At 38.4% G+C, this 21,012-nt stretch overlaps 1 protein-coding gene and 1 pseudogene across 1 annotated transcript; both read left to right on the plus strand.

Moving 5' to 3' along the window:
• The first annotated feature begins 10,631 nt into the window (after positions 1-10,631).
• On the plus strand, positions 10,632-15,400 carry LOC113349599 (acyltransferase-like protein At1g54570, chloroplastic). The gene is made up of 13 exons (XM_026593585.1): positions 10,632-11,443; positions 11,588-11,639; positions 11,716-11,771; positions 11,860-12,018; positions 12,096-12,200; positions 12,333-12,439; positions 12,807-12,928; positions 13,088-13,196; positions 13,541-13,674; positions 13,756-14,125; positions 14,281-14,394; positions 14,649-14,734; positions 14,837-15,400. Exons 1-13 carry the CDS (start codon positions 11,005-11,007, stop codon positions 15,135-15,137), a joined length of 2,154 nt encoding a protein of 717 aa, XP_026449370.1. The 5' UTR covers positions 10,632-11,004; the 3' UTR covers positions 15,138-15,400.
• A 244-nt stretch (positions 15,401-15,644) lies between these two features.
• On the plus strand, positions 15,645-20,926 carry LOC113349598 (annotated as a pseudogene).
• Positions 20,927-21,012: the final 86 nt, after the last annotated feature.

Raw genomic sequence — 21,012 nt, forward strand, 5'->3', positions numbered from 1 at the left:
AACTATATAACGTCCTCTAAGAATGTTTCAATGATTGAAATGAGAGTTTAAATTACATAACTAATGGTGGACGTAAACATTGTTGTGAAAAAACATTTATGTATAAGTCCTATTTCTTGAACCAAAGTTTGCGAACTTTGTTGATCAAGAGAAACTGGAAGAATGGCTTGTTGTCAAGTCCGCGAACTCAGTCCGCGAACTACCGAACTTCTTATCCCGAGAAATTCTGCTGGAGTTGACAAACTAGACCAGTTCGCGAACCGGTGGAAGGTCTCTTGCAGAGATTTTCTGCTGGAGTTTGTAAACTCTGCCTGGTTGCTTAAGCCCGTGAACCTAGTCTGCGAACTTGAGAAAGGTTATATATCTGAAGATGATTTCTGAACTTAAACTCAAAAAAAACTAAGGAATGCAGTTTACAAACTGTGGCTATAAAAGTTCATGAACTGATTCAAGTGAATCAAGTCATCTTTGCTTCAATTGTGTCTTGTGTAGTACATGAGATTTCCTTGCAATTGAAAACCTCTCTAACTAGTTCATTTGAAGTCATTTGAACTAGTTATGGTGAAGAAGAACATGGTTGATATGAAATGCTCATATGGCTAACCTTTTGGTTAACTATTATTGAACCAACAAGTGCATATGTTTGGGTACGGTTAACAAACCTAGAAGTGTGCATTATCAAGTGTGTGTAACAAGCTAAGTTTTCGATCTAACGGTTGAGAAATATTAGCTTGAATCTAAATCAGGTTTCATCTAATGGTGAATATTGAATGCTTTGTTACTAAGCTAACATTGATTGAAAACCCTGATTTGAAAGACTATATAAAGGAGACATCTAATATTGTGCAAAACTAATCCCCACACCTTACGTGTGATACTAGTTTGCATACTAGAGTCGATTCTCCTTTAACCTCTGGTTTTATTTTCTCAAACCGGGTTAACGACTTAAAGACTTCATTGGGATTGTGAAGCCAGACCGATACTACTTTTATCGTAGTTGTGTGATATGATCTTGCATCTTCTATTGTACGAGTACAATCAGATTGATTGGCTTGAGATTGATATCTCCGATAGGCAAGATATAAAAAGTAATCACAAACGCCTTCGTCTCATCGTTTGTGATTCCGTAACATCTTGTTTCACTACCATACAATTAATATTGTTGTGAGGCGATTGATAACTCTAGGCTGTTCTTCGGGAATAATACCGGATTATCAATTGGTTCCTGTTCACTTTGATTTTTATCAAAATACAGAACAAAACCTTTAGGGTTTATCTGTGGGAGACAGATTGATCCTTGATAGACTTGTCTGTGTGAGACAGATTTGTTTATTGTTAAAGCCTGCGATTTTGGATCGTAGCAACTCTTAGTTGCGGGTGAGATCAGCTAAGGGAATCAAGTGCGTAGTATCCTTCTGGGATCAGAGGCATAGGAGCATAACTGTACCTTGGATCAGTGGAATATTGATTGGGTTCAACTACAGTTCATTCTGAAGTTAGCTTGGAGTATGCTAGTGTCTGTAGCGGCTTAATACAGTGTGTGTTCAATATGGACTAGGTCCCGGGGTTTTTCTGCATTTGCGATTTCCTCGTTAACAAAATTTCTAGTGTGTGTTATTTCAATTTTCGCATTATATTGTTTTATCTTTATAATTGAAATAATACAATTTGTGCGTTAGATCATCAATTAGAGTAATCCAACCTTTGGTTGTTGATTGTCATTGGCTGATCCTTGGATATTGGTCGTTGGTACCATCCAAGTTATTCCTTGTGTCTGATTAAAGACTCGCTGATTTCTATTAGCTCGAGTAAATCAAAACAAGAGAGAGATATTAACTCCTCTATATAATTTAGTCTAGATTGAGTCTGACTGTCTAGTTGATTCTCTAGTAAAGTATGTTGGAGTTAGTCCATACAGATTGATAAGCGAAATATTGGGTGGTGCTGTTAGACGCCCGCTTTTTCAGAACTGGTTGTTCAGAGAGCGTAAAGGTTCTGACTGGAGAGGATTCTTGTGTACTCTTGGAATTCTCCATTTCTTCTTCAGTTGGCTCTCTCTTGATGAAAGACAATTTGATCGCACCATATTGAACCCAGACTTCTAGTAACTCGATCACTCCTTCATGGGAAGAGAGAAGTTTGAGTCTGTCTGATCATTTCCCGTTCGTTGATGCCGGGTCGAGGTTTATGCATTTCAGGATTGGTTATCTTTTATTTGCACTTTCAGAGGATCCTGGGATGTTGGAGAAGCGCTTCGATGCTGTGTCTCGGATTTTTTTCATTCCTTTCAGCAACAATGTTTGTTGAAGGATGGAGATTGTACTGATTGTTGACTAGGCGTCGGCTGCTTCGAGCATCTCGCGGTTCTTCAGCCTTTGTAGCATTTGTTCTTTCCAGTAAAGCGGGTGCAGTAGTTGCCGATATCTTCGCCGCTTCATGAAACTCTGAGAAAGTATGGAAACGAAGATTTTCTAACAAAGCTCTGTAGAACGGGATCATGCCGTTGATACACAAGTCTACAAGTTGTTGCTCCGTGACGTTTGGATCATGACAGTCCATTGCCTGGACTCTGAATATTTTTACGTAGTCATTGGGATGTTCATTGTTCTTCTGAAACATTCCCCCAAGATCATATAGAGTAACTTGCTCTGACACAAAGAAGTACCTTCTGTAGTAGGCGTTAATCATTTCTCCCCAATTATTAATGGTTCCTGGTGTGATGTTGTTGTCCCAGATGTATGCGCTGCCTTTCAAGGATTTTGAAAATTCTTTGAGGCGAACAACATGGTTGTGCTCATGTTCGCCCAAGGCTTCCAGGAACCGAGAAACATGCTCCCGAGCATTGCCTGTTCCGTCATATAAAGTGAAGGTTGGAAAGATATAAACTTTTGGAAGAGGAATCCTTTGCGTAGCAGCAGGTTATGAATGCTGGTGACGATGGATATGCGATGTCTTGTCTTTTCCATGGTTCTCCAAGAGGCGTTCCAAATCTTCCCGGGTAATGAAATTTGATGATTCCTTCGTTGATGGATCGTCTGCAGCTTTGCGGACTTCGTTGTCATCCACTGTATGGATTGGAACTACTCCAGGATCAGCATCTGAGGATGTTTCCTTTTATTTTCCTTTTCCTTGAGTCTTCTATGATATCTTGTCAGTGAGAGTCTTGAGATAATTGAATAGCTCCTTATGTGTTGCAGCCATGTCAATTTGATTCTATGCAAGTGTCTCTTGCACCTTGATGAGATCATCCATGGTAGGTGGTGAATTCCACCTGATTTCCTCAGGGTGTCGGACGAACAGGAGGTGACCTTCCATGTTAGCATGAGGAGGAATAACATCACCACCGTCAGTGTTGGAAGCCGAAATGGTTTCCGGGATATCCTCATTGTTATTATTGCTAGTGCTAGCGTCATTTGTGTTGGAACCTGTAACTAACCCAGACCTAAGACCATCCATCTTTGTGAATACTGAGATTGCAACCGAGAGAATGATCTCCCACTGTGGTCTCCAATCTGTAGATGGGGAAAAACGATTTGCTGATGTTTACGGAATTGATGAGATGACCGTGCAGAGACTCCTTGAACCTAGAAAATTCTCAACCTCACACAGATACACTACAAGAAGGGAGTGCTTTAATTTTGAGAGATCAATCTGTAGGAATCCGGCCTAAACCAAGACAATGGTCGTTCCAGAGTCAATTCGGTCATAAAAGAGGATGGATGATTGGTAGGAGGGAAGCTGAGAAATGTGTGAGATCAATGGTGATCGAGATTGTAGGTGTGTAGTGTATTCTACGTAAGAAAGTTCCGAATGATTGAATTTTACTCAGTTGAGAGTGATTGCTCAGACGACGAGTTCGTGTAGACGAAATATTATCTGTGTGAACTTGTCGAGAAATTCTTGTCTGTTTCAATCATGATTCAGAGGCCTTTTATATTGCTGGAATTGTAAACACCATGATCCTATGAAGTGTGAAAGTTGATGAAGTCAAAGAGTGGGGAAGTGGAAATCGTGTTAAAACCAGCTGCTCATCGTGCGGAGACTTGGTTGATTTTCTACCCACTAATTTGCTAACTCCTTCAACTGATTGCAACTTGCTCACATTCTCATCGTGTGTATGAACACACGTGCCGTAGACCGCCAGACCAAAATCCTAGTTAATATCCCCCATGTGACACGATTGATATTTCGTGGTTTAGTTAGTCAGTTGCTGACTTTATGGGACGATGAGTCCTTGTATTATTAAGTTGAACGGGATTTGAAAATGTTCTGAGACTCACGAATTGAACATGTCTGCTGAGACAAAGATATAATTATGTTGATTGTTAAGGTGAGCAAATATTGCTCGTATGAGCAAATGTTGCTCGTTTGATAAACTGTTGAATATTGAGAGTCAATATTCATGGACTGAGCAAGTATTGCTCATCTAAGAAAATATTGCTCATTTGATGAATTATTGAATATTGATAGTTGAACCAATATTCATGGTCTGAGCGAATATTGCTCATCTGAGCAAATGTTGCTCATTTGATGAATTATTGGTAGCAGGACCAAATAAAATATTAATTTAAGATACTGCCAACTAGGCCGAGCATAATGATAAAATTATTGGTCACGGGATCAACATAAAATTATTGGTGTTTGAATCTGCTCAGGATTATGTTTCTGCGGAGCTCTGGATTCGAAACCCTAATTTTTGATTAATTGATGATTTATTGAAAATCAACCACAGAGTGAAAGAGGGACCGACTACATGGGATGACGAGTCGAACATGTAACGCCCAGATGCTTAAATAAGCAAAATACCAAAGTCTCCTGAAGACTAGTTGGTGAAAAGATGATTAAATGCTGGTTTAATCATTTATTAAAATAATGCTCGTGTGAGCGTTAGGTAGTAAAACCTGATTATGGAGAGATGAGGGACCGACCAAGGGGTCATGGGACCGGCTCTTGGTGGTCTTGGGACCAACTGATGGTTGTTTGAGCAAACTCCCGGTTATTTGAGAAGAGTTTGGACCCAATATGAGCAATTGAGCAAATTAGGTCAAAATTATTAAAACATGTGGGACCGCCTATTTGCAAGCCTTAGGTCCGGCCTTGGAAGGTCAAAGAGACATGCCTGCGTCACCATAATGTCTGTGTCTCAGTCCTGATAGTTTCGATATTTTCAGGTGTGCGTTTGAGCAACATTTTGAGAAAATATGAAGAAATCAAGGATTTTTGCTGAAACCAGGAAAACTTCATGAGATGAAGGAATAATGAAGGAATCATGAAGTGTGGGACCGGATATTGCCAAGGTATGGCCGGCCGTCCAGAGAGCCCGGTCCCAAGACATTTTTCCTAATTTTATAATATTTTCATGATTTTAGGGAAATATCATAAAATCAAGGAGTTTGTTGAAACCAAGGAATTTGTTGAAATCAAGGAGTTTCCATGAGATGAGGGAAACATAAAAAATAATAATAAAATAAGGGGCGTGTAGGACCGGCTAGGGCATGACCGGACGGCTAGGCCGTTCCCACGAGTTTCCCTAATTTTATATTTTTTTCATGACTTGAGGGAAATTTCATGAATTCAAGGAATTTGTTGAAACTAGGGAGTTTCCTTGAAGTGAAGGAGTTTCCATGGGATGAAGGAAACAAATAATATTAAAATAATGAGACAATAGCAAGTGGACCGGCCACGGCTAGGGCATGGCCGGCCGACCAATAAGCCCGGTCCCGTGCGTTTTTCTCCCTAATTTTACATAATTTTCATGAGTTTAGGGAAATATCATGAAATCAGGAATTTTCATGGGATGAGAGAAATAACAAAAATAATAAGGAACCATGAGGTAAGGGACCGGCCACGGCTAGGGCATGGCCAGCGGCTAGTGAGACCAGTCCGACGACGCCTTTCCCAATTATTTTATTTCTTTGATGCGAGGAAACATCATGAAACTGGGGAGTTACCTTGAAACGAAGAAGATTTGCTCGAATGAAGAGATTTTCATGAGATCAGAGAAAAATAACAAAGTATGATAACATATATAATTGGGCGTGGGACTGGCCACAGCGTGACTGGCCGGTTGGTGAGCCCAGTCCCCTAGCGCCTTTGCTAATATTTTATTATTATTATTTTTTTCTTATTTTGCATAGGTTCATCATTCATTCGTGTTTCGGAATGCTCGTTTGCGCATTCATGTGCTCGTTTGTGCATTGTTGCTGAGTACACATGCACTGTTTTAGTCGGGGCTTACTCGATAGCTGCTCAGATGCGCATACGTTGAATATTTATCACTAACCCGTGGAATTCTGCTGGGAAGAACCACGAATTGAAGTGACGAAATATTACAAAGAATCGTAGAATATTGTTGAATATTCAGTTAACGATTAGAGATAATTAATTGATGGCTCTATACTAGCAGGCATGCTGTCTAGGAGCATTAATTATCTGAGAATTGAGAAAGATGAGCTTGTTGAAATGTCATATCTCCTTTATATAGTCAGGGAAAACCTTGTTGCATCCTGAAGATGTTATTTCTCTATACTAGCAGGAAAGCTGTCTAGGAGCCGTCCAATCTTTCAATTCTATATAGAAGTAATTAGTGAAATTGCTCAGTATTCATGAGATGTGACGTTGCCTCAGCTGAGAGACTACACATCTACATATACTATGAGAGACAATATTCTTAGTCAGAGATTTTATGGCACGAGCTTTCATGCTTCAATGAGAGACATGAGCCTCAATACTCATTTTATTGCTGGATCGGGAGCATGTATAATTGTGGTTTTACGATTTTAACCCTTGTCGAAAATCCACCATCTACAACGGATAATATGATGTCCAACTTATATTAGGAGAAACAAAATAGTTCAAACAAGAACAAAATAACAAACATGTACTACACCCTCGCTAATCAACACCATTTTAACAAGTTTTACTAGACAAAGGGAAAAACTGACTTTCTGGCACAACTTCCATATCAGCACCATCATCACCTCTCTGACCACTACCATGAACACAACCCTGCGAACTCCCACCTAAGTCAGGCCTAAAAATTCACTAGAGTTTGGTAAATCACTATAGATTGGAGAGGCATGCACCATTGACGTGTCGGGGTCTACAGGAACGTTACTTTCAATACCGTGAGGGACGTAATACGCATTCGATGTGGAGGGGTCTCCAGCCTGACGCTTACGACGGTGTTGGGTTTCCTGCAACGATACACCTGCGTTATAAGTGCTAGAAAATGTTTGTTCTTCCTGACTTGAATTGAAGAGGCCATCAGATGTTTCGGAACTACGATGTGTTGTGGGGGTGTTATATAAAGCTCGACGACGAGACTCATTGTACACTCCCTGTCTGGTAGATTGTAGGCACCAGTAAGCCTCCGTCGCAAACTGGAGTACCTCTTCCTAGAAAATTAAAATAATTTTTTTAACATACTTATTTAACAATAAATTATCTCCAAATGAAAATGAAATATAAAAGGAATAACCGGTGAGGCGTTGATATCAGAAAAAATTTATGGGTTTGGTGGTTTCTTGCGGACTGGAACTAGATCTTCAAATGATTCTTTGTAGAAAGGCATGTCCCATTGTATGTTCGGGAGTTGTGTCATGGACTTTACGGCTTGGTCGTATGTGTATGTCTGGGATGACATGGTAGGAGGTGGGTATTAGGGTATCAAACTTCGGGGTACACCACTGTGAACCACTCCGATGTCATCACGTGTGTTTATGTGAGTTGTTTTTGTCCTAAGAGGTCCCATGCTATGAGTTCTCCAAAACTGGGAATACATTTCTTCCGGGACACGAAGAAAGTGGTCACTAATCTAAAGCACTGTCATATCAGATACGTCCTCCAAACTAAGGGGGTTGCATGGGATAACTATCGCCCCTACCACCTGCTTCATACATATCTCGGCCAGATAAGCAGAAACTCTTGTTCCCTTACTAACATCCTTGAAAAGAAATCTCCTCTTAGACATCTCAAGTGTTGTTTGAAATTCTTCAGTCTGTTGGTGTAAACTATCCTTGAACCAACTATCCCATATAACCGCATCTCCCATCCTCATGTCTATCTGAGCGCGTGAATCAGTCACAGAGTGTTTGTGAAGATCTATCTGTCCCATGACTTAAGGTTCGACTCATGAAATAAACAAATAACAGGGTGTGGATCAAGTTCGTCATCTCTTAGGTTATCCTTCAAAACTGGTAGACAATTACCGAAATAAAAATAATACCAGAATTCTAAGATCATCCACATCCCACCCATATCTTTCTGTTTGCACGAACTCCAATCATCCAAAATTTTATACAAATTACCCAAAGAGGGAGTACCCCGATCATAAGACCCAACATCCTCCAAATTATCCAACACTACACACCATCGTTTATCTACTCTAAGACTACAGTCAGCAAACAAAAAAGCACTGATGCACCAAAGAAAGAACATTCTAGCCAATTCATCGGCAATGTCTGTGTTGATAGCCGGAGGTTTCCTACTTAAAATATAATTAGCCAAATGAGAAAGATGTATCGTACATGCCTTTGAATCATAATCTCCACTTTTCATATCCTGATCTTTTCTATTTCCAAAATTATCTAACACACCCCGGAAATACTTATCATCCAGAGCTTCAATTTCTTGCGGTGTTAGTGTTTCCTTAGGTAATTCTGGGATTGGATTACCTCCTCCGATTGGAATACCAGTCAACCGGAAGAAATCTAGAGGGGTCAAATCTATCTCAAACTTACTGAAGTGAAAGCTTTTAATCTTCTTCCACCACCTCTCACATAAAGCTTCAACTAATCCATTATCCGCATACTTAAAATTAAATTGGAATACAGACTCAAAACCACACATATGAAGAATGAGTAGTGCACGAGGGTGGTTATGAGCCACTATCTTGTAAAATTTATTTACCATCAACTAATCCTAAATTTAAAATTTCTCTTACGAACTAAGTCCTCACATTTATGTTGTATCCGCCCGACAACTTGAGATAGTTCTGATAACTTTTCATACCTAGACAAATCGATATGCTCCATTATCTAAAAAAGCAAAGAGTAAGGGAACCACAATCAACATGTGAACAACAAACAATCATCCACATATATTAATCTATGCACAATCAACATATGAATCCCCACAATCAAATTCACATCACATGAAGGTATGCACAATGCTCATATGAAAACCTCCAACAAAATCATATTAACAAAATCAATTTTACCCATATAATCATCTCAACATCAACTTAAAACAATACACAAGTTAATCCTCAAACTCATTACAAATTGCTCAAAATAAATTTGTTAACATGCTTATCAAATTACAAATTACCAATACATTCTACCCTGCAAAAACACAATTAAATCATTCAACTACAATCATGAATGAATCAATTGATTTGTGTTTCACCTATATGAACCCAAATATCCAAAACCCTAAATTCACATTCCAATTTTTCAAATCAATTCAAACATTGTCCTACTGCTCCATGACAACACAATCAAGTTTATACATTCAATAGGATCGAAATCAATCGTTTATGACTAAAATCAAAAACACTAAATCAACAAAATCAATGAAAACTTAAATTTCATACCTAGTCTTGGTTTGTTGATGAAAATCTCCCCAAATACCATCAAAATATTCTCCACAACAACTAGAACAAATCCTTGAAAGATTATTCGCAAAAAATCACTAAAGCATCATCAATCCATCCATGCAAAAGAGGGGTTTTCGGTTTGGTAGAGGAAAAAAGAAAAGAAGAAGTTCTGATGTGCACGTGTTACTGTGTAACACTTAGGCACACCATTAGGAATGGCGTACTGACCAGTCAACAAGGTCAATACGCCATTAGGAACTGCGTGTCTGCGTCATACAATGTCACGCCATTTCTAATGGCGTACCGCGCCTTTTCAAAGGGCGTATGGAGGCAAAAAGTTGGATCCCACTGCGTCCCGGTGTTGAATTTTCGTGACGTGGATTCAGCAACAAACTTGAATCTTGCCTTTCCATTAGACTGAGTCTAAGTTGAACCTCAATATAAAGAAAATGAAAAGCAGCTGCCAACGCCTTTTTCACTTTTTATACTTTTGCCCGACCCTAAATTCCTGATTTCGTCTCTCTTAGTCCAATCAAGATTGCTAATAAGGTTATCAATTTATTAGGGGTGATATTAAAATTTCGGTATAAGAAAAACCACCTTTCATTTACGGAATGGTACACCTCCAGGTAAATTGGCATCCCTATTAGCGGCTATGCAAATTGTTATTATCCAGTATCCGATTTATGTTAAGTGGTAACAATTAGTGAACAAATCCTGCTATTTTCTTCACTCTTCAAACAATGAAGTGGTGGAAGAGAGATTACCACAGAGGAACGCATGGTGGTGTCTCCCGCCAAAACCACAGAAACAAAAAAACAACCACCTTTCTGTCGTCTTTCTTACGACTTACAACTTCAACCCCAAAAATTCATGTACTCACTTACTTGTTTAATTTGTCAATCTCTTTTCCTATTTTGGTTTCTTCTGTAAAGTTTGTTTTGTACTTCTCTCCCAAATATGAATCTCAGTCCTTTATTTTTATCATTTTTTTTAAAATTCTTGAATTTTTCTGGTGTTCGTTTATCCAAATTTAACAATGGGTTAAGGAAAATTTCTCAATTTTTGGCTCCATTCGGAAAAAATAAATAAAATAATAATAGTTCAATTTTGTTTTGAGTATTGATAAAGTTCACTTTTTTCCTTCTCATTTGAGTTATCAGTGTACATAAGTCTACACAGGTCACCATTCAAGACTATAGATCCCTTCAAATTATTTGGTAGTTCTTATTATTATTAACAAGAATTTGTTCATTTTCATTATTTTTTTATCTTATTTTTGTTGTTGCTTGTTTTCTGAAGGGAAATCTAGAGATTTTATTGTGATTTAATTGCATTGATTGTAAGATTCATTTCTCTGTGTACACTGTTAAGAATTTGTTCTGTCTTCCTTAGTTGTAGAATCAATGGTGTCAACATTACAATTGTTTCCTTCTTCTTCAACCTCTTGTATTCGAATTTTACCTAGTTTTCGTGTAATTAAACCTCGATTCATTACCTTAGCGACTAGTAATTCGGCTTCATTATCATCTGAATCAATTGGGATAAATGGGTCATCTTCATTAGTCAAAGAGAAGGAAGAAAAAGAAAAAGGGTCTGTAAATAATGGAGTGATGAATGGATTATTTGGTTCCAGAATTGAAAAGAAAGACATTGACAGTACTAATCAAAGTTCGGAGGATTTGGATGTGTTGTGGGATGATGGGTATGGAGTTAATAGTGTGAAAGATTATCTTGATATTGCAAAGGATATGGTTAAGCTGGATGGTGGACCACCTAGGTGGTTTACACCTCTTGAGTGTGGGAAGCCACTTAAGAACTCACCTGTTCTTCTTTTTCTGCCTGGTAATAATTGCTTAACTAGACTTGAAATGGCTCAATCATCGAGAATGTGTATTTTTTAGTCACTGGAATTCTGTTGTTATACCTGTTGTTACATGTGTTGTGCAATTTCAAAATCTGATTGGTTGTGTTAATGGGTTCTAACAGGAATGGATGGTATTGGGTTGGGACTCATTTTGCACCACAAGGCTCTTGGGAAGTAAGTTTTACATAACCGAAGTTAATTGGGTTACCTTATATTATTGTAGATTTCATCCTTTTGTTTTGAATTACAGGGCTTTTGAAGTTAGGTGCATGCATATTCCTACTAGTGACCGCACTCCATTTGAAGGTCTGGGTTCTTACCTGTTTCTTAGCTTTATAATATTTTGATGCTTTATAATATAATTTAAGTGATGAATGGGTTTTCGTATCTTAAGGGTTGTTGAAAATCGTTGAAGACGCCGTGAGGCTTGAGCACTCTTTGTTTCCAAATAGACCAATTTATTTAGTTGGTGATTCATTGGGAGGTTGCTTAGCACTCTCTGTCGCAGCACGTAACCCAACTATTGACTTAGTACTGATATTATCAAATCCAGGTCAGTTTCTAAGATTCAGTTCATTGTCGATTGCTTTAGGATGCTTAGATGCTGACTTATTCTGTGTTTTGATCCAGCAACATCATTTGGCAAGTCGCAGTTGCAGCCTTTGCTCCCTATCTTGGAGGCTTTGCCCAATGAACTCCATATTACTGTTCCATATCTTCTCAGTTTTGTTATGGGTACATGTTCTTCTTACTGAAATCTTACAAAATTATTTATGTTCTCTTTTCTTTTTTCGTAACAAGTCAGCTTTTACTTGTCTTCAGAAACTTGTTCAGAGAGTAATTTCAAGTTTTCTTCTTGAATTTCAGGGGAACCAGTGAAAATGGCGACAGTCAATATTGAAAAGGGCCTCTCTCCTGTGAAAACAGTTGAAAATCTTTCGGAAAACCTGACTGGTTTATTACCTCGTCTCTCTGTAAGAATGCTCTCCGGTTGGTGGTTATACATGTCTTTTTCCAATTTTTGCACGACTTATGACTATGAGCATCTTTTAGCTATCTGGCTTTGCTATACAATTCTTTTTTCTTGGTATCTGTTGTGCAGCTTTTCTGCAATTTTGTCTATCGATAGTGAAACTGTAGCGTACCACACCTCATTTGTGTTCCTAACTTCAGTCTCCGCAGTATAGTTGCTTTCCAAACGAACCCAAACAATCTTCAGGCCCGCTAAGCACATAACGGCAATCTTCCGCGGAACTGGCAAAGACATGCATGAATTCTACTATTAAAAAAAAAAAACAACCCTCCTGTATTTATGGATATGTTTTACACCATTTCCTGCAGGGATTGGCTGATATTATTCCTAAGAAGGCACTTCTGTGGAAAATAAAACTGCTCAATTCTGCTGCTGCTTACACTAATTCTCGTCTGCATGCCATCAAAGCTGAAGTGCTAGTCCTTGCTAGGTGTGCACTTTTAATCATTGATGTCTCACTTCCTAGTTTGGGTTATGCCATAGTTGTTGTTTCCTGTTGCTATTTTTTCTTCTTCTTATGTTATCCTTTCTATGCGACCTTTTCTTTTTCCTGTGGATTCTAACATTAAACAGTGTGTCCATGTTACAGTGGAAAAGATAATATGTTACCAAGCGGAGATGAAGCTCAGCGGCTTAAGATGTCACTAAAGAATTGCCGAGTACGCTACTTTAAGGACAACGGCCATACCCTTTTATTGGTAGGTAAAAAACTGTTTTACCTTTGAGTGCAGTATTGAATATTTGCTTAGTAGGAGTAACATATGCAAATTTAGGTTTTATCCGACCCAAGTAAGCCGAATCCGAGTCTTGTCGCTAAAAGCCTAAACTGCAATATGTTCATACTTCATATGGCATTATATGAATCTCTTTAAAGTAGTTGTTCAACCACTTGTGTTCGGATTAAATTTGTTATGCAAAACTTTGTAAGGTTCTTTAGCATGCCTTGTGTGAGTGTCCTTCAAAACCATACATGTTCTAGTCCTTGCAACATTATGTATTTCGCTTAAAAATTATTATTGAAGAGATCATTGAAATGCTGCAGGAAGATGGTGTAAATTTGTTGTCTGTAATCAAAGCTACTCATATGTATCGTCATTCTAGACGATATGATTACATCTCAGATTATCTTCCACCTAGTATGTCAGAATACAGAAAATTTGCTGTAGAAGGAAATGCGTAAGTAATTATCTCCATAAACAGTAATATTTATTCTAACTTCTTCAGAAAATTCATATTCTGTCAACATTTAAACTGCAGATTATTTCGTACGGCTGCTAGCGCAGCAATGTTTTCAACTTTAGGAGATGGTAAAATAGTGAGGGGTCTTGAAGGGGTTCCTACTGAAGGTCCTATCCTATTAGTGGGTTATCATATGCTGATGGGATTAGAACTTCCTTTACTTATCGAAGAATTCCTGAGAGTGAAAAAAGTTATGGTTCGCGGTATTGCGCACCCAATATTGTTTAGTACAAAAAGTGAAACTGCAAAACAGGAGTTTTCAAATAATGACATAGTCAGCTTGTTCGGCGCAGTACCTGTCTCGGCAAGTTACATGTTCAAGTTATTGTCAACTAATTCGGTTGTTCTTCTGTATCCCGGTGGTGCGCGTGAGGCTCTTCATAGTAAGGTGCATAAGATTTACTTGTACATTTTGACTAGTGTTTTTTTTGTTTTGCACCAAGAGCATTTTCTTAAGAAAATGAAAACACAGAGATTTCTTGCGTGTACTGCTCTTGTGGAGCAAATAGAAAACTGAATTCTGTTCTCTTTCATGATTGCTAGGGTGAAGAATATAAGTGTTTTTGGCCAGAGCAGCCAGAGTTTGTGAGAATGGCAGCACAGTTTGGGGCTACAATTGTTCCGTTTGGAGCTGTTGGAGAAGATGATTTAGCACAAGTAAGCATATACATGCACTGAAAACTTATAGTTTATACTCTTCTACTTTTATGTTTGGATGAATATTTACGTCTTAAAACCCCTTTATCTAAGCTCCTTCTAGATAAACAGACAGAGGACTATTGAATGCTCAATTCGCCTTCTACATTTCTTGTTGCAACTCTTTCTTGAGTATTGAATGTCCCTCGCTAGTTTGATTCAATTTGAGATGCTTATTTCTCAAAGGGTCTAATCGTTGTTGCTTTTGATTGTAGTATGTTCTCGACTATGACGATCAAATGAAGATTCCTTTCCTGGGAGATTTCTGGAGAGAACAAAATGAACAAGCTATAAAACTGAGGTAATAATTTGTACAAGTAATGTCCGAAGTTTGTAATTTGTTAGATGAGTGAAATGAATTTTCTCACATGTCAGTTAACCGGTTATACCGTTTTTCTTGCAGAGCTGATGCAACAGGGGAAGTTGGAAACCAGAACATGTTCATTCCTGGGCTTTTACCTAAGATACCAGGTCGTCTATATTACTTGTTTGGGACACCGATCGAAACAAAAGGGAAGAAAAAAGAATTAAAAGACAGAGACAATGCAAATGTACTTTACTTGCAGATAAAATCAGAGGTAGAAAACATGATGTCTTATTTGGTAAAGCAGAGAGAAGAAGACCCATACAGAGGCATCGTCGAAAGGACATTGTACAAGACCTTTGATACCCCCCTTGATCAAATTCCTACATTTGAACCTTAGGTTGTACAGGTTTCAAGGTTTTTCTTCCTTACTAAGAGGATGTGCTTCAAATGACCACATAGTTATAGTTTAGGATGGGATTTTACAGATCAACTATAGAACAAATATACAATTTGTGAACATTTGTAACCAGTCATACTACACCGAGTGAATTTAGTGGGAAATTGTGAAACTCAGTCGAGAGGTGGGGTAGGCAATCATGATATTACTATTTTGGTTGCAGTCATTAAGCACGTAAATGTGAATGATGAAAGATTTGATCAGTTGGGCTGTCTGTCATTTCCTGAGACTGGAGGTTGAAGGTGACAATATCAAGTCCATTCTTTGGCAATGGAAATGAATTGAATATAATTCTCGCAGGAATAGCAAGTTCATGAAAACAAGTATTTCTACACGAGTTCCTCCCAATAAAGGCTCAAATGTGTAAGGAGCACAAAACTAACTTCAATCTTGTTGTGCTTTATTACGTTCTAGTCGCAGACTCTCAGGTTTCGAGCTTAAAGTGATTTAACAACAGGGTGATTTTGTAATTCTTTTCTGTTGAGGAGAAAAAACGGAAAACTTTTCCGAGTAGAAGAGGTTTCCATGTGAAAAAAGGGAGAATTGGTTTTGAATCAGTTAGATATACAACTCTCCCATAACTCGATCAATCAAACAACACGAGCACAAGCATCTTCTTATGAGAGCGTCATATTAGTAGTGTCTTTATCAAGAAACACGAGGGTATAATAGGTAATTTTCTAGAGTACGACTCGCGAAACAGTTGTATAAATATAGGGTGATATTCTTCCCTCTGGAAATCAAATTGAGATTTCAAGAGGAGACAAGTTCAAACCAAAGAATAAGATAAAATCAGATACATTGTTTGACTCCATCACACTTACTTTCCTGGTAAGTAACGTTTTGAAATTTCTCTACTCCTTTCACTAGATTTCTTTACCATGATACTCAACACAACACAACTTTGAAAAGGTTTCTGATTAGTGATCTCTTAAATTCCTGATTATTTTTCTGTTAAATTATTGATTAGAGTTTGAATTTACTGTTGCATGTTCAAATTTGTATACAGAATCGGGGGAAATCATAATTTTATTTAGACAATTTTCTTCAGTGAGAAATGGACAAGGAACAAGAATCAGAGTGGATTGAAGCACAAAAGATTGTTACGAGTGTAAACCTTTTTGATGCAGCTAAAAATCAACTTAAGTTTCTAGCAATTATTGATCGATATGGATGTCTTTACGTCGACGGGCCGGTTTTGCGGAGGGCGATTCACAGGTACGATACACCAAACAAGCAAGGTTGAATATCTGTATATATTTTAGTGTCTATTTGTTCGCTAATACAACTTTATGGATAAGCTACAGAGAATCATCCCAATTGCACAATCAATTTTTGCATCTTCTTGTTATTTGCTTCAACCCAAACTTTTTTAGTTTGATCTGTATATTTTTCTTATTTTGTCTGTGGTATACCTCAAAACCACGGCCTCTGATCTCATGTGACGTATAATTTGGAAGTTGCTTTTCATACTGTTTGATGAAACACCTGTGAGGATATCTCAGTGTCATCCTAGGCTATACTTTAGCTAAGTCGTATGTAGTACCCTTTTATGAGTAATTCTAGGGAATTCTGGTCTCATGGACTGGAATTTATTGTTAAGATTTGGTTGAGAGAGTGACTGACTTGTTTTACAGAATGGGTATGTTTACGCGCCAATACGAATAGAGTGCATCTTCCTTTTTTAAATTTCCAACAGTGTGTTAGTAATACAAGTACAAGGATCAATTTATAAGGGTTGACATGATTGAAGTAGGAGGGACATTGTCACATTGCTGTTAGATTAAGGAATTAGATTTGTCTTTATGGTGGTCCTTTAGATTTGATGCTGTACAATATTAATGTTACACCTATGACTCTTTTTGTCTATTGTGTTGAAGATAATAGTTTATCAGTACGGTAACTGAATGTAGATAGTTACAGTGCAAATGTAACTATGATGCATATGGCGGTGCCTAATACGTTGGTCAGCAGCGAATCTATAGGAAAATGTTAGATTAAGGGAACGATATAATAGGCACCGTGATGACATAACACACCTATTTTAGAATTGCAGTATGTTTTACAGACTTGCAGTCGATTAAGGTTTAGATTCCTCTTTCAGGAGAACAGTCAAATATTGATATTTGGCCCAGAACCCTCTGTTACAGTTCAGATTTTTGTCTACCATTTCCTAAGTCGCATGTTGAATTATCAGCATGTCAACTGAAGTCATTGCAGTGAGGCGTTTGATATGATGCTTCATGATTCCCTTATTGTTAGCTCATAACTTTTATCGAACCCAACTGTGCAAGCGGCCAACTAGTACACCAAATAAGCAAGTTATTACTGCATTTTACTACTAACTTTAAATATGCACTGAGAACTCAATTCATCCACTCGACATGATATAGATAGCATTTTCTCTGATGGGATATCGTAAGCTATGCTTTTTTCAGGGAGTTGGGGATTGTGTAATGGTTGTTTTGTTTGCGTGATTGTCTTCTAATCTTGGCAACTGGTGTACTTCAGGTACAAGACTTGTTGGCTTCCTTTACTTGCCAAGCATGCTAAGGGTGAGATTTCAGAAGGGACTTTGGTTGTTCCTTTGGATTGTGAATGGGTTTGGCACTGTCATAGACTGAATCCGGTAAGTTTGTATATAGGATTTCAAATTTATTGTATTTCTTTAGTTATCTGGTATTAGGAATGATCAGATTAGTCATGCAGGTTGCTAAGCTTTTCTATTGGATGTTTCTCTATAGGTAAGGTACAAAACTGATTGTGAAGAATTTTACGGACAGATTTTGGACAATGTTAATGTTATATCAAAGGTTCAAGGGGGATCCACGAAACAAACTGAAGAAATCTGGAATCAGTTATATCCCAATGAGCCGTATGAGCTTGACCTGAGAGCCACTGTCGAACATGAGACTTCTGAAATCCTTTCACATGCTCCAGAAAGTACCACATATGATCTAGTTTCCGCTGTTAAGAGGCAGAACTCTTTCTTTTACCAGGTAAGTGAGGGGATATTAGTGGTGTTCCGTTCGATTTTGCTTATCAGCATAAATGATCAAAATCCAAACCATTTGCTGTATGTATGTATTTACCATGCATTATGTACTTCCATGATTAATCTCCCATGACATGTTTTTGTCAGGTATCTAAACCCAACATGAATCACGAACTCTTTCTTGAAGGAGCTGTAGCCAGATATAAAGGATTTCTTCATCTGATTAAGAGAAACAAGGAGAGGTCTATTAATCTTTTTTGTGTGCCAACTTATGATATTGATCTCATATGGCACACTCACCAGCTTCATCCAGTTGCCTACTGTAAAGATGTGGTTCAAGTCACAGGCAAGTTGTTAGAGCATGATGACACAGATTCAAACAGAAGCAAAGGACAGAAGCTTGATGTTGGATTTTCAGGAACTACTAACAAATGGGAAGAGTTGTTTGGATCTAGGTATTGGAGGGCAGGGGCAATGTATAGAGGCACTGCTCCATCACCTGTTACTCATGTTCCATGGCAATCAAATATAATGAGCAAGAAAGTTGTTCCTTTGAGTGACTCCCGCAAAGCAGTTCAGCTTCCTGATGCAAAGAATATAGAGGTAGGCTACTAATACCTTCCAAAAATTTTTATCTTTTTATTATCTGAATATATGAGAGTTTGTGCTTGAATGTATGAGATTAAATTGTCGTGTGTTTCGACACTTAAAGTGGAGTTTGTTGCTAGTGAGTCTCAGTCCTCTTTTTCTCTTTCAAATTTCAGATTTGTTTGGAGATTGTGGCAATAAAGGATTTACCAGTAGGACTCAAGGGTAGAATTCATGTTCAATTCAGTAAGAGAACGCCAGATTCTCTATTTGACGCAAAAAGAAAACTTAATATTTTTTCCGTGACTAGGGAAAAGCAGGTTGCTGTCTTCCAGTGCGAACCTACTGGAGAGCTTTTCTTTGAACTTGCTTTCCAATCAGCCTCCAGTTTACCCATATCAAAGCGACCCAAAATTATTGGCACAACATCAATCTCTTTGAAGGATTTGACTGATCCAGTCAATAAGTTGTCATTAGAGAAATGGTTTCAGTTGGAGCCAAGTTCTGCCACTGATAACTTCGACCCAATCTCTCTGCGTATTGCTGTCTCCACTACTGCTCCAACACCTAGTTCACATGTGCTTAGCATGGTCCGGCAACGTCCATTCACAAAGAACTCCTGTTTCTTTTCATTTCCTGGAAGTAATCAGCATGCTAAAAGTTGGACATCTATTGTGGATGAAGTTGGCAATGAGATCCTCAAAATTCAAATGAGGTGACTATCAAATTCTAATATTTCCTTCATGAACACCTCTTGGGAATTTCAGATTTTTCCCAGAACCTTTGCAAACAATTTAATATAAGGCCTGAACCGTATTACATAATCTTATGCATTTCAGGGAATCAAAGAAAGCAGATGCAAAAACTAGTTCAGTTTCAAAGAAAGAGGTTGTTGGAATTGTAGGACTCACTGATGAAACAGAAATTCTAGCGGAATTTGTGGGAACAGGGTGGTCGTTGTTAGATTCTAGTGGGTTCTTTCAGCTTCAGACCAAATCCAACGAACAAGGTGATGTCATTGAGCTCTGTGGTGACCGGATGGTATGTGTCCCCGCCATTGTATTTTTCTTCTTCCTTCTCCTTTTACTGTTGTAACCGAGTTATCTCTCTTTGTGATACAGGTGAAACTTTTCCCTGGTAGAGCGCTAGAGTATGAACCCAAACACTGCGAAAGGCAGAAGACTGAATCCGACTTTGTTACAGTGGTGGAGTTCTCTGAAGAAAATCCATATGGAAAGGCACTAGCATTACTTAACCTGAAATCTGGGTTTCTGAAGGTATTGCGCATCACTTTTGTATTTGTCTTGCAATTTAGTTTGTTCAATTGGCGTGCTTATAACACCTAAAATCTAACGTAGGTAAAAGAAGAGTGGTTTGCTTTGCCTGGAATTACATTGACTTTCATACTCTCTGACATCCTGAAAAAAAATGGTCACATTGAGCTAGTTGGCAATGAAGAAATTTCAGAGAAGATGGACAGCTTAATTGAAGAAAATGTTGAAGGGTCTAAAGTTGAAGCTGAAAGTAACAAAGTCGCTTCATCAGAGGAGGAAGAGGCAGCCAAGCAAGGAAGTGTCGTAGTGCCAGAAAAAGGTGGGTCTGGAGTCTACGGGTATGGAACAACAGGTAACAAAGAGAACGAAAATGTTCCCAATAGTGGTGGCTGCGGTAGTGGTTGCGGAGGTGTCTGCGGGAACATGGTCAACAGTGGTGGGTGCGGCAGTGGTTGTGGTGGCGGATGTGGGAAGAATATGGTAAAGAGTGGTGGATGTGGTAGCGGTTGTGGTGGTGGATGCGGAAATATGGTAAAGAGTGGTGGTTGTGGCAGTGGCTGTGGTGGTGGGTGCGGAAATATGGTGGCAAAGAGTGGTGGTTGTGGAAGCGGTTGAGGTGGTGGATGCGGAAAGATGGTTAAGAGTGGTGGATGCAGTGGAACTGGTGGGTGTGGTGGAGGTTGTGGAAGTATAGCGAAAAGTGGTGCCGGTACGGTGACTGCGGCAGCAGTTTGAAGCACAATGATAATAACTCCACCATTGGAGGTTGCAATGTGATGCTGCGGCGCTAGATATGTATGAGGTGATTGTACATAAATAATCTTGTCCTCAATAATAATAATAATAATAATGTTATTTGTGATTATGTTTTACTTGTGCTGTGTTTTGTAATATTCAAGTATAAGCTAATAATAATAAACTTCTTTATTATTGAAAATTGTAAATTGAAAATTTGTAA

This window comes from Papaver somniferum, chromosome 2 (assembly GCF_003573695.1).
Source record: "Papaver somniferum cultivar HN1 chromosome 2, ASM357369v1, whole genome shotgun sequence".
NCBI lineage: Eukaryota > Viridiplantae > Streptophyta > Magnoliopsida > Ranunculales > Papaveraceae > Papaver > Papaver somniferum.

Bases quoted from the DNA above. Each gene is read 5' to 3' on its own strand.
- LOC113349599 (XM_026593585.1), top strand. From the start codon at position 11,005: ATGGTGTCAACATTACAATTGTTTCCTTCTTCTTCAACCTCTTGTATT. The intron at 11,444-11,587 runs GTAATAATTGCT...GGGTTCTAACAG, and splicing joins TGTTCTTCTTTTTCTGCCTG to GAATGGATGGTATTGGGTTG. The intron at 14,395-14,648 runs GTAAGCATATAC...TTTTGATTGTAG, and splicing joins GAGAAGATGATTTAGCACAA to TATGTTCTCGACTATGACGA.